At 35.1% G+C, this 13,678-nt stretch overlaps 1 protein-coding gene across 1 annotated transcript; it reads left to right on the plus strand.

Moving 5' to 3' along the window:
* Nucleotides 1-12,392: 12,392 nt before the first annotated feature.
* On the plus strand, nucleotides 12,393-13,331 carry LOC138421021 (olfactory receptor 4P4-like). The gene has a single exon (XM_069554744.1). The coding sequence runs from the start codon at nucleotides 12,393-12,395 to the stop codon at nucleotides 13,329-13,331; it is 939 nt and encodes a 312-aa protein (XP_069410845.1).
* Nucleotides 13,332-13,678: the final 347 nt, after the last annotated feature.

The following is a 13,678-nucleotide window of genomic DNA, read 5'->3' on the forward strand; positions in this document are numbered from 1 at the left end:
TGCTTCTATCACCAGTCACATCCACAGCGGGGTATTGTTTTTGCTTTGGCTCCATCCCTTCATTCTTTCTGGAGTTATTTCTCCACTGATCTCCAGTAGCATATTGGACACCTACCAACCTGGGGAGTTCCTCTTTCAGTATCCTATCATTTTGCCTTTTCATACTGTTCATTGGGTTCTCAAGGCCATAAGAACCCCATGAACCACAATAAACTATTACTAGGTAGTTTACTCTTTTTGATGTCATTTTAACCAGGAATTAAAAAAAATATTGTCCCTTTTTGTTAGTTCATTATTAGTGTTAGAAAAGCAACAGGTATATACTAATCTTAAATCTGGTAACTTTGCTAAGTTCATTTTTCTAATATTTTAAAGGAGGAGACTTTATACTTTTCTATATAAAGTTATGTCATCTGCAAAGAGTGAGTTTTATTTTTTCCCTTTCAATGTGGATAGCTTTTATTTCTTCTTCTTGTCTGATTGCTGTGTGGGACTTCCAATGCTTTGTTAAATATAAGTGGTGGGATTGGGCAGGCTTGTTTCATTTCTGATTTAACAAAAAGACTTTCTGCTTTCACTGCTGAGCATGATGTTACCTATGGATTTGTCATAAATGACTTTTATTATGTAATGAGAAGTAATGGATCAATGAATTATAAGCAAATATATTTTATTTTATTATTATTATTTTTTTTTTACTTTACAATATTGTATTTGCTTTGTCATACATCAACATGAATCTGCCACGGATGTACACGTGTTCCCAATCCTGAACCTCCCTCCCGCCTCCCTCCCCATACTATCCCTTGGGTCATCCCAGTGCACCAGCCCCAAGCATCCTGTATCCTTAAAAAAAAATAGCAAATATATTTTTAATTATATTTTTATTAAAAACATTGTACTTATGCATCAAATCATGTACTGATACTGATTCTGTGGTACTGGAGAAGTTGCAATCTAAAATTAAAGCAATATTTACAATTTCTGATAGAACATTCATATATACATCCTCTAGAGTCATTGAGAAATGAATTGTGCAACAGCGACAAAGAATACCAGTATGTAGATTATGTTTTAAGGTAGTTTCTGTGTCAAGTGTCCTGACTTTCCTTTGAAATAAAAAATAATAATTGTAATTAGCGTAGACAGAGGAAGAAGCAAAAATTCAGACTAACATATATTTTACCTACTGACCACATTTTAAAAACATTCCCCATAAAACCTAAGGAACTAAATTAAAATGTGTAAATATTCATCTACTCCTACTTGTCTAAAACTGATTAGTGAATAAGAGCCAAAACCAAAGACCTCACCTTATACACTTAGGAAAAATAAAAGAAAATCAGCAAAAGACAAATGTGATATAGAAAAGAACAAACAAACTGACTGGAAATACATTTGGTTGCACATGGATGTCTATACCAACTTCATTTATAACTGCCATACCTTGAAACATCTAAGATGACCTTCAGTAAATAAAGTAAAAGAGTTATGTCCAATTCTTTGCAACTGCATGGACTGTAGCCTGCCAGGCTCCTCTGTCCATGGGATTCTCCAGGAAAGAATACTAGAGTGGGTTGCTCTTCCCTTCTCCAGGGAATATTCTGAACCGAGGGATCAAACCCAGGTCTTCCACATTACAGGCAGATTCCTTAATGGCTGAGGCACCATGGAAGCCCCAAACTGAGGCACATATTGACAATGTAATACACTTCAGTATTAAAAATAAATGAGCTGCCATGCCATGAGAAGATATGGTGGACACATACATGAATATTATTAGGTAAAAGATAAAAACATGAGTCTCTAGAAGTTAAGTGACTAGTTCAAATAGCTAGTAAACAGGAGAAAAATAATTGAGTGCTTTCTGTGAGTGAATAAAACAGATTCTGATCAGCTTGGTAATTACTTTATGTTCTTCTTAACACAATAGAGGTACTGCCATTTATGTCATTATTGTGAGATGGGATTATAAATTTGAAGCATGAATAATCTTTCAGTAAACTATCGTTATTATTACTTTGTAGTACTTAAGATATTATAAAAATTGATTTTCTGAAGTCTTACATACTTGAAAGAAACACATGGATTTTGGTATGAAGTAAGGGATTAAATACCTGAACTTTAGGGTGTACTTTTGGGCCTGAGAGTATATGATCTGTGGAAATGAAGTGGCATAAGAGAAAAACAAAATGGTCAGCAGAATAGAAGCTCTGAGATAGGCAATGTCCACAGCTCCAGGGACATGACCTTGGACAGCGAGGTGGGAGGCTTTTTGTGAAGCTTTGTTTAGAAATGCCTCTGGGAACATGATTTCTTAGAATATTCAAAGGCCAACTAATTGTTACATTGTCATAGAAGTCATATTCTGCTCTTCTCAACCAATTTTCCATTAGGCATAGGCATAAAACAGATGACTCTATGACTCTCAGGACTGAAAATGTTTGCTTGCTTGTGTGAGAATTGCAGAATACTTGTTTTATTTATTTACTTTAATCTGAAGGTCCATTGGTTCCATCACTGACTCACTGACTCACTGACTCACATTCTACTCCCTGGGCAAATATATACAATTTTCTAAGGCTCTGCAAAGTGAAGGTTTCAGGAAGAAACTACTCCTGATTCAACCTAAAAATTCATTGCACAGCCATTAGATGTGATTGTCAGTGAATTAGTGAAAAAAACATTTCATATTTTTAAAAGAATATTTGAACAAGTGTGCATTATACATCATTGAAATTTATTCTCTTTAGTTTAACTTTTGATTACCAGAAAATTATTTGGCTAACTTTACTGTTAGTTGCACATTATTCACAAGTAGAATTCCAGCTGAGAATAACAGCTGAGTTAGAGTGATAAAATATTCTATCCATAGCGAATTGCATTGAGTCTTATTTTGGTTCTTTAATATTTTCCTTCATATTCTTATCAAGGAATAGCCCAGTTTATGCTTGCATATCTCCACTGACTAATAATTTCCTACCTTCAAAATCCTTGCCATCCTGAAATGGACTAGAGTTATTCAATTCAATTAAGGAAATTTTATAGCAGATCATATTCTGATACACCTAAGAGAAAATTTGAACTTATGGCAGAAATTTTACCTTAACTATAATAACAACTATTCTTATAATTTAACCAGCAAAATAATAAAAGAGTGCTTAATTTTTGTGAAATGCTACTAAGGAAAAAAAATTATTTAACTATATTATTGTGGTGCAGAGAAAATTACGACAGTAATTAGTGTTAACAAATGCCCTAAGATAACCAATATCTTAGAGTAATTTTGTTTATTTTTATTAACAGATTAAATTAAAACTTTTCCTGATTATCTTCATAAATCTGTGTTGTTATATTTCTTTTATTTTATCTTTATTGGATTTTTAACTGAAATGTGTATATGGCAATTTCAGAAACTGCTCACTTAAAAAATACAGTAAGGAATAGTAAACTAGCACATCATACCCATATATGACCCTGAGGTATTTCAAATTGTTTCTTACCTTATTCATTGTATTCTGAATTTTTGTAGCAGTATATTAAATCTATAAATATAGACAATGTGTTTTTAAGTGGTGAGCAATGCTCACAAATCATAGGGAACGGGGAGAAAATCAATTCTATTTACTGAGCTCATTAAAAATATTTGTTATATAGGGCAAAGTATTTAATAAAATTGATGAGAAAACGATGTTTGGATAGAGTTTACAGTGATTGCAAAAGCTGGCTGCAGAAGCTTAAGCAGTTTCTCAGCTCTCTCTTGCTTGGGAAATTTAATTCTTTCATGTTTATTTCCCCCCTTTTTTCTTCTCTTACCTGTCTCAAGAATACCTTAATTTGACATTGTATTTTGACTATGCTATAGCACAATATAGCACAATGTCAAATTAAGGAATTTCATATATATACATTTTTAAATTTTGAAATGCTTAATTTTATAGGAAATGGGTAGGTGGTAAGTAGTGGGAAGTGGATGTTTACTAGATTTGAGTAAAATAATTATGTCAATTCTTAAAATGAAAGTGAAAGTGTTAATCATTCAGTTGTGTCTGACTCTTCGCGATCCCAAAGACTGTAGCCCACTATGCTCCTCGGCCCATGGAATTCTCCATGCCAGAATACTGGAGTGGGTAGCCATTTCCTTCTCCAGGGGATGTTCTTGACTCAGGGATCGAAACTAGGTCTCCAGTATTGCAGGCAGATTCTTTACCATCTGAGCTACCAGGGAAGCCCTCTTAAAATATCAGACCAATATTAAATAAGCATCCTTTATTACTGAAACATGAATTCTCTAGTATCTTATAGCTAATTTTCTAATTCTCTCTTTTGGATTGCCAGTCTCATTCTAGTGTGCTCTTAGTGACGTAAACTAACAGGAAGTCATCTGCTAAAGGAAAAATATTGTGAAATTTTACTCCCAGCATCTCAGAGGAGAGCATTTAAAGGTGGATTATTGAGCTGAGGCTAATAAGTAAATGAGTGGGACATTTAACTCCTTTTGCTACTGTTTATAAACACTCTTCTACATTAAATTTGAACCTCCTTACAAAAACCAATAACATCTCTATGCTTTTGCCAAACAAGATGCTTAAGATCGTCTCCCTCTTTCTCTCCCCCCCAAAAAAAATGCAAATCCTGAACATTCTGGACAATGCTAGTTTCTCTTCTAGTTCAAGTTGCAATCTTTATTGAATAATCTGTAACACTAAGAGTAGATTGTAAAATTAATACTTGAAATTTAAAGAAGAAAAAAGTATATAATTAAATGTATGAAAATTATGCAATACTGAATTAGCCCTTGTTTCTGTGATTGGGATCAGGAATTTAGACGTAGTGAAGATGGCTTATCTGTAGGTTACTGGTGATTACGAGTAAAATGACACAGAACATACAAGACACACAAGAGACAGACAGGACACCACTCTGGCCAGAGGAACAGAACTGGGCAAAAAAATATTTGCCGTTTATTATACAAAGCCCCCTAGGCAGAATTCCAGACTGCATGAATAAGCCTTTTCAGCACAGCGCAGGTGCATACATGTTATTGTATAGCAAAGGGGAATGAAATCTCTGTCTACTGCAGAGTCTGCACACAGCCCCCATCTCCTTCTTATCTCAAGAAGGGAATGCTCCCTCGTTTGCAAGGGACCATTAAACTCAAGGCTGTGTACAGACTCTTTGGCAGAACGCCTCGTATGGAAGGATGCTCAGCCCGAGCAGAGAGACCCATTTGCAGGCACATCTCTGCTACCCTATTAACCCTTCATCATCTTTGCTCTGTGATGTCTGGGGTTGCAGCTTAGAAAATTCAAAAGTTCATTAACTGGCAGCTGAAGTTGTTTAGCACCTTGAATTACATGCCTGGAAGTTGATGCTGGCTGTGAGCTAGGACCTCAGCTGAGCTGTTGGCCATAAAAATCTGTATCTGTCTGGTATGTGTGGGTTTTCAAAGGACTAGTTTGGGTTTCTGTACAGTATGGAAGCTGAAAAAAAATGTTTTTTTTCTTTCACGCCTTCTATTCTATGCTTCCTAAAGTTAAACATCCAGTGAAATCATTAGCAAATGTCATGAACTGGAATAGACCTACACATCTAGACATCTTGTGGCCTATACAAACTAGACAATCAAATACATTGGCTGAGGTTTTGACTACTAAGAAGGTTTTCACCTCTACCCTTTCGGAAACATTCATGTTTGAGGCTGTAATGCTATAACATTCCATGTTCAGTCAATGCTGAATTTTCTTATAGAACTAAATGCAAACAGAGGCAATCATGTGTTTCCTCCTCTGCCAACCCCCTGTAAGATCACAGCTATTGACTGAGGGAAAAGAGACAATTTGGCAAGAGTTTCATGAACATTTCTTAAGCCAATGAGATTTGTTCAAACCTAACCTCTTAGATATCATTCTGACTTGATGGTGTATTGCTGGCAATCGCTAAGTTTTTCGTGGTGGTAAATTTACCACCTTGTTTTTCACTTGGGAAGGGATATACTCTTTGCCTCAGAGACCTGAATCCTCAGACATTGACATGAGCTTTTGGTCAGGTTACTGGATCTGAAACAGGAGGTACAGTTGAAGTCATCATCTAAGTAATTTATGAACATCTGTTGCCAGAGTCCCAGGTATATCTATCCCCAGGCTAAACAAGCAAATTGAGAAGAATGTGTAATAGAAATTAATGCCTTCTATTGTTTATTTGTTGTTGTTGTTATGGTGACCTTAATATATGCATGTCTATCAGAGATACGGTGTTATCTTGGTTACACTGTACTGGTAGGGAAACTATATTCCATGGGCTTACATTTGGGTTTAATAAGAATCAAAACAAAAAACCAACGAAAGGCTTCTGTCATCAAAAATGTTTATTTTAGCTGTGCATTTAGGAACTGTGGAGATAAACATAGTGTGAGTCTTTGTTCCCATGGAGACCAATATAAGATGGCCTGGGACCACCTTATCTCGAGCAGTGAAGTGCTTTCAGTTGAGGTCAACCATGTCAGAATTCCAAGATTCTTACTGAAAAAAAGAAGTCTATTTTTGGGAACTTACTGATCTATCATAAATTGTTGTTCACAGTAATTGAATCTCTCTTTACTATATTCTATAAACTTCTTGTTACAATATCTGCTACCACCGCAAAGATCTAAACCAGTGGCATCATTAGTGAAGGTTATGCCCCTTAAACTTTATGGACTATGACAGAAACAAAAAAAATCTTCTTTTAAATAATAAATAGGATTCACATGTGACAAATTTCTGTAGCAATGACAGAAATGAAAACTTCCAAAATTTCAGGACGGTGAAACAAACAAACAAAAATCTTCTTAAAAGACAAGTAAAGAGGACAGAATCAATGCTCAACATCACTCATTATTAGAGAAATGCAAATCAAAACCACAATGAGGTACCACTTCACACCAGTCAGAATGGCTGCGATCCAAAAATCTGCAAGCAATAAATGCTGGAGAGGGTGTGGAGAAAAGGGAACCCTCCTACACTGTTGGTGGGAATGCAAACTAGTACAGCCACTATGGAGAACAGTGTGGAGATTCCTTAAAAAATTGCAAATAGAACTACCTTATGACCCAGCAATCCCACTGCTGGGCATACACACCAAGGAAACCAGAATTGAAAGAGACACATGTACCCCAATGTTCATCGCAGCACTGTTTATAATAGCCAGGACATGGAAACAACCTAGATGTCCATCAGCAGATGAATGGATAAGAAAGCTGTGGTACATATACACAATGGAGTATTACTCAGCCGTAAAAAAGAATTCATTTGAATCAGTTCTGATGAGATGGATGAAACTGGAGCCAATTATACAGAGTGAAGTAAGCCAGAAAGAAAAACACCAATACAGTATACTAACACATATATATGGAATTTAGGAAGATGGCAATGACGACCCTGTATGCAAGACAGGGAAAGAGACACAGATGTGTATAACGGACTTTTGGACTCAGAGGGAGAGGGAGAGGGTGGGATGATTTGGGAGAATGACATTCTAACATGTATACTATCATGTAAGAATTGAATCGCCAGTCTATGTCTGACGCAGGGGGCAGCATGCTTGGGGCTGGTGCATGGGGAGGACCCAGAGAGATGTTGTGGGGAGGGAGGTGGGAGGGGGGGTTCATGTTTGGGAACGCATGTAAGAATTAAAGATTTTAAAATTTAAAAAATAAAAAAATAAAAAATAAAAATAAAAACATATTCAAAAATAGAAAACAGATATAGAACTATTGAAATGAATCCATGAAATTATGTCAGACTGCTTGATTTAAATTATTGAGTGAAAAGATAATAACTATCAGTCTAGACTTTTAAATATAGCCATATATTTTTAAAAGATTAACCTAAACAATAAAGATGCCAAGTGGTTAAACGTAAAGGAAGAATATTGAGTGGGTAAGCACTAATGAAAAGAAAGATAGTATTCATATTAGTATCAAAAGAAAAAATTAACAGAAAAAAATCATGTCAATAGTGTTAATGACATTTCATTGCACTAGGAAACTATAAAAATCCTATGGAAATAGAAATTTATATATCTAATGAGATCTCATGAACAGCTACAGATTACTTGAGCCAGAGACTAGAATATGCATTTAATTTAAGCACACAGTTATTACTTTTTAAAATATCATATGCTGTGCTATAAATTAATTTTCTTTGAATCCTCATTACTTTGACCACCTCGTCTGATGACAATTCAGTTAAGTATCTATTGTAATAAGCACATGTTTTAAACAAATTGAAATTTAAAACTATATAATAAAGTAACTAGTGAGGTTGGGAGGTTCCTTTAGATTTGAAGCAACACACAAGATGTTTCTCATTCTCTTTTCAAACCATTTATTCTATAATAAACCAAACTTCAAATCTTGGTTCTGGGGCTTCCCTGACAGTTCAGTAGACTTTGCCTTCCAGTGCAGAAAGTGTGGGGTAGGTCCCTGAATTGGGGAGTTAAGACCCCACATGACCAATACCCAAACATAAAGCAGAAGCAATATTGTAACAAATTCAATAAAGACTTTAAAAATGGTCCACGTTAAAAAAAAAAAAAAAGAAAAAAAAGCTTATTTCTGATTATATTGGCCTTTGGTTTCCTCAAACTGTGTTTCAACATAAAGGCCATGATTTACAGTCTCAGTATTGAACAAAAGTGGGGTTTCAGTTAGTACTAACTCCTCAGAGTATAAGAAATTGTTAGCTGTGGCATAACTGTTTTTTAAGGACTTGGCCAGCCCTTCTTTGGGGAACTGTCTCATCCTTAGAAAAGGTGACAGGGAGGTTGGGGGTTATGATCTCCCAGGTCACCTAATTTAAACACCTTTGGAAATCAGACAGAAGGCTTATGTGTACATTTCCATTCCCAGAACCCCAGAAGAGATACAACATTTGTGTAGGAAAAAACAAACAAACAAACCACTATTCAACATAAATGCTAGCAATCATTTCACTTTGTCTTAGTTTCAAAAATCAGAAGAGCATTTCCTATTTCTATAAGGACAGCAGCAAAGTCCTAGAACCAGAATCATGTGAGCTGATTATATGATAAAATTCATGAATCTTTAGCAATGCAGTTAAGATTCTGACCACATTCAGAACACTGCCACCATTTACTCAGAGATAAAAGATTTTATCTAATGAGATAATAATCTGGTAAGTCAAATTTCAATCAAACTATAGTAAATAATAACTTTCAAGTAAGAAAAATAAATTTTGCATATATAATTTAAATTAAATTTTACCTATAAACATGCTAATTCCACATGTTCATTCCCCTTGTCATATGCCTCAGAAGATGCTAAAGTTAAACAGACTTTTTTTGGTATGATTTTGAGAAATTCATGAAGAAATGATAGCATTTGTGTCACGTAGGGGCTATATAAGAGAAAAGTAAAAAAAACAAAAAACAAAACCATGCTTCAGACAGAAGAGAAAAAAAAAATATTAAAGAAAAAAATGGTTACAGTTAAAATAAGTTAAGGGAGTGTACTAGTATAGAGATTTATCACTCTCCTGCTTCCTTTGCTTCTCTGCAAAATACGTATATACTGACTAATTGAAAAAGTGGAAGGCTATAGTATAGAAAACCTTGATATCAGAAGATCCGGAATGTCAAGGTAGAGCAAATCCAATAAGGAAGAATGAGAACAGGATGAACAGTTACACAGAGCAAATATAATTAGTTTACCAAATATAATTGGTACAGGTGTTAAGAGAAAACTTTGAAGCTGTTGGGAAAAATTTAGCTTATTCATGACTTTTTGTCATGTGAGACAACTTGGTTATGAAAGAAATAACAACAAAAGAAAAAGCAACATTTTCCCTAGAATCATAGTTTGTATCTGACAACCGAATTAGCAACATCCGAATAGTGAAAAAAATTTAAAATAAACCTAAAAACAGTCTTTAATATTTATCAGTATTTATCCAAATTGTTAACTGTTTGGCTTCCTTTTTTTTGCAACAGAGAGATAACAAAATGATCACTGGTCTTTATTAGGATTGATGGTTCAATAAATGTGAAATGTTTAAACCTACTTGCAGGAAATATTAGGTATTATTATCATTATCATGACTTATCTTTTATGTTTGTGAAAGACCTTCAATAACAATCAATTTGATATGAGTTGTAATAGCTTCAGTTTTAGCTGTTAATCTTTCAGCACATTTTTATTTTTTATCCTGGTGTATGGGATACTCATGGTGTATGGGATACTCAATCTATATGATATGAAGAGAAACAAAGTGAAAGAGAAAATAATCAATGCCCATCTCATAGTATGTACCTGCTAATTCTACCTGCACTACCACAAAACAATTATATTTATACTAGAAATGCTCATATTAAAAAGAAATTTGTTGTCATATATAATGAATTTGTGTTAGCAGCAATGTTAGTCCTTATAGTTTATGATACAAAATGTTCTCCTTAAATCACTTAAATATGAATATGAAGATCTTGTATATATAAAATCAGTAACTCAAATATTAACAAAGGAAACTGGAAATAACATGGGAGTCTTGGAAATATAAGTTATAATTTAAATAACATGAATATAAAGTCTCTGATATTAAGTTAGAGGCTGTCAAGGAGAAATATTTAAGAGAAAAAAAAGGGAACCAGTTAAGTTTTCTAATTATTTTCCCATTTTGTTAGTATAGCATCTATTTAACATGAGAGAGACAAACTTTCAACCTATCCTGCCTGGGAATTAATGGAATGTTTCTACTTTTTTTTTTTTTGGTTAGGGTATCCTTTCCTCCAAAAGTCTAATGAGCAAAGTATCAAAATGATGTTAAATTCTTAGACTAAAAATATGCTTATAAACTATAGAAGCATAATGGAAAATTAATTGGAAATGAAAGCGTCTAAAACCTAAAGTAAAGCTATTTAAGGAAGTAAATTTTACATATTTTTCTGATTATAGAAATACTAATAATATATGCGATATTTTGAAAAATATTTCTTAGGATATATTATTTATGAAATTTTCATTATTTCTAAAAGCAATCATTGTAACCTAAAAGATAACAAAGCAGGGAGATTATAACTAGTCAAATTGTAAAATATTCTATTATAGAAATTATTGAAACCTGATCTGTGTCAAGCAAGTGCCATCCACTTCCTCATTATTGTTATTAGTCTTTTAGGCAACCTTTATTTCTCAATTTTACACATAATTACTATTACCTTTTACTAATTTAAATTAAAAAGAAATGCCACAGTTACTTTTGCTTCACCTGATACAGTATTTTCTTTATTTTTCTCCACACTGTTTGTAAATATATCATACTTTTTCTCAGAATCTGGACTTCTTCTTGTTCAGTAATTAAGTGTGTCCAACTCTTTGTGACCCCATGGACTACATGTAGCATGCCAGGCTTCCCTGTCCTTCATTGTCTCCTGGAGTTTGCTCAGATTCATGTCCATCGAGTCGGTGATGCCATCCAACCATCTCATCCTCTGTCATCCCCATTTCCCTCTGCCCTCCATCTTCCCCAGCATCAGGGTCTTTTTTGGTGAGTCAGGTCTTCACATCAGATGGCCAAAATATTGGAACTTCAGCTTCAGCATCAGTCACTCCAATGAATATTCAGGGTTGATTTCCTTTAGGATTGACTTGTTTGTTCTCCTTGCTGTTTGGACTCTCAAGAGTCTGCTCCAACATCACAGTTTGAAAGCTTCTATTCTTCGGCACTCAGCCTTCTCTGTGCTCCAACTCTCACATCCATACATGACTACTGGAAAAACCCAAGCTTTGACTATATGGACCTATATTGGCAAAGTGATATCTCTTATGCTGTCTAGGTTCGCTATAGCTTTTCTTCAGTGAGGCAAATGAGTCACTTGCCCTGTGTGCAAGTAACTCACTGATAAAGATAATAATTTAGTGCAGTATTAAAAAAATCATATTCCACAAAAAATTACAAACATTTAAAATAAAGACAGGGTTCTGTCCTGCAACTGCACAACTTACCTTACTCCCTTCACTTTAAGTCTGGTTGTTTGAATCTCCTAAGCAAACAAGCTGCTTCAGGAAAAGAAATGTATCTTTCCTAAGCTCACTTTTCATCCCATACATAAGATGACTGCGCATGTTTGTTTATATTTGAGCAAGTGTACTTATTAATACTATTCTCTTTCACTCTAGAAAGTAAACAGATCTGGCATATTATATGGCAAGCTAATCATATGGGGCTTAGAATTAACTATTTAAAAGTATAGTGTAGGAAGCTGATTTACTAAATGAATATATTTCTCCAATACTCACTCTGATTGACACCATGCTTAGTCAATATTTCTCATGCTAACCTGTCTTTTTTTTTTTTTTTTAAGGCAAACTCACTGAGTCTTCACTGCATTAGACCATGAAATATACCAATAACATCACTGAATTCATTCTCTTGGGACTTTCCCAGAGCATGAAAATCAAACACGTGTGCTTCCTACTAGTCTTATTTTGTTACATAGCTATTTGGATGGGAAACTTGCTCGTCATGATCTCTATCACATGCAGTCAGCTAAAGGATCAACCCATGTATTTCTTCCTTAATTACCTTGCTCTATCAGATCTGTGTTCCACCTCAACAGTGACACCCAAGTTAGTCACTGACTTGCTGGCAGAAAGTAGCACAATTTCATACACTGACTGCATGGCACAGCTCTTTACCATGCACTTCTTTGGGGGCATTGAAATCTGTATCCTCACCGTGATGGCCTATGACCGCTATGTGGCCGTCTGCAGGCCCCTGTACTACACCATCATCATGAGCAGGCACAGACGCTATGCCATGATCAGCGCTTGCTGTGCTGGGGCATTTCTGCACTCCTTTGTCCAGGGTCTCCTCACCATTAACCTACCATTCTGTGGTCCCAATGAAATAGATCACTATTTCTGTGACGTGTATCCTTTGCTGAAACTGGCCTGCACAGACACCTACGTAGTTGGGATCCTAGTGGTGGCCAACGCAGGCATGATGGGGTTGGTGATCTTTGTGGTCGTGATGCTGTCCTACATTTTGATATTATACACCATCAAGGCTTACCCTGCAGAAACCCGGTACAAAGCTCTTTCCACTTGTAGTTCCCACATCACAGTTGTGGTTCTGTTCTTTGTGCCTATTCTCTTCACTTACATTAGACCAGCCACAACGTTTCCAGAAGATAAGGTGTTTGCTCTCTTTTACACCATCATTGCCCCCATGTTCAACCCTCTGATTTACACTCTCAGAAATGCAGAGATGAAGAGTGCCTTGAGGACGGTGTGGTGCCAGAAGCTATTTTTGATTGCAAGGCAAATCATCTGAAATCATTTTGCTTCCTCATTACACATCTTATTCAAGTGATATTTGCTTACTTTAGTTTAATAAACAATGGACTTTGCTCCAGAAAAACTAAGCATAAACACTAGCATCAGTTGAAATCCTTTCTTCTAACAATCCATGTTTCTTATTAACATCTTCCCCTAGTAACGGGAGTCATCATTTCCTTATTGAAGTTACATTTTGCTTTGATTTTTTTCTCTTTCCATAAGTCGCTAAATGAAGGATACCATTCTATTCTCCCCATAATTTAGTTTCTTGAAAAGAATCTCCAAATGTACATAAGCTACAGTCATGTTGATCATCCAAGACAGAAAGTCCATAGAACCTTG

The sequence above is a fragment of the Ovis canadensis genome, chromosome 15, assembly GCF_042477335.2.
Source record: "Ovis canadensis isolate MfBH-ARS-UI-01 breed Bighorn chromosome 15, ARS-UI_OviCan_v2, whole genome shotgun sequence".
Lineage (NCBI taxonomy): Eukaryota > Metazoa > Chordata > Mammalia > Artiodactyla > Bovidae > Ovis > Ovis canadensis.

Coding starts and splice junctions, on each gene's coding strand:
- LOC138421021 (XM_069554744.1), top strand. CDS start 12,393: ATGAAATATACCAATAACATCACTGAATTCATTCTCTTGGGACTTTCC.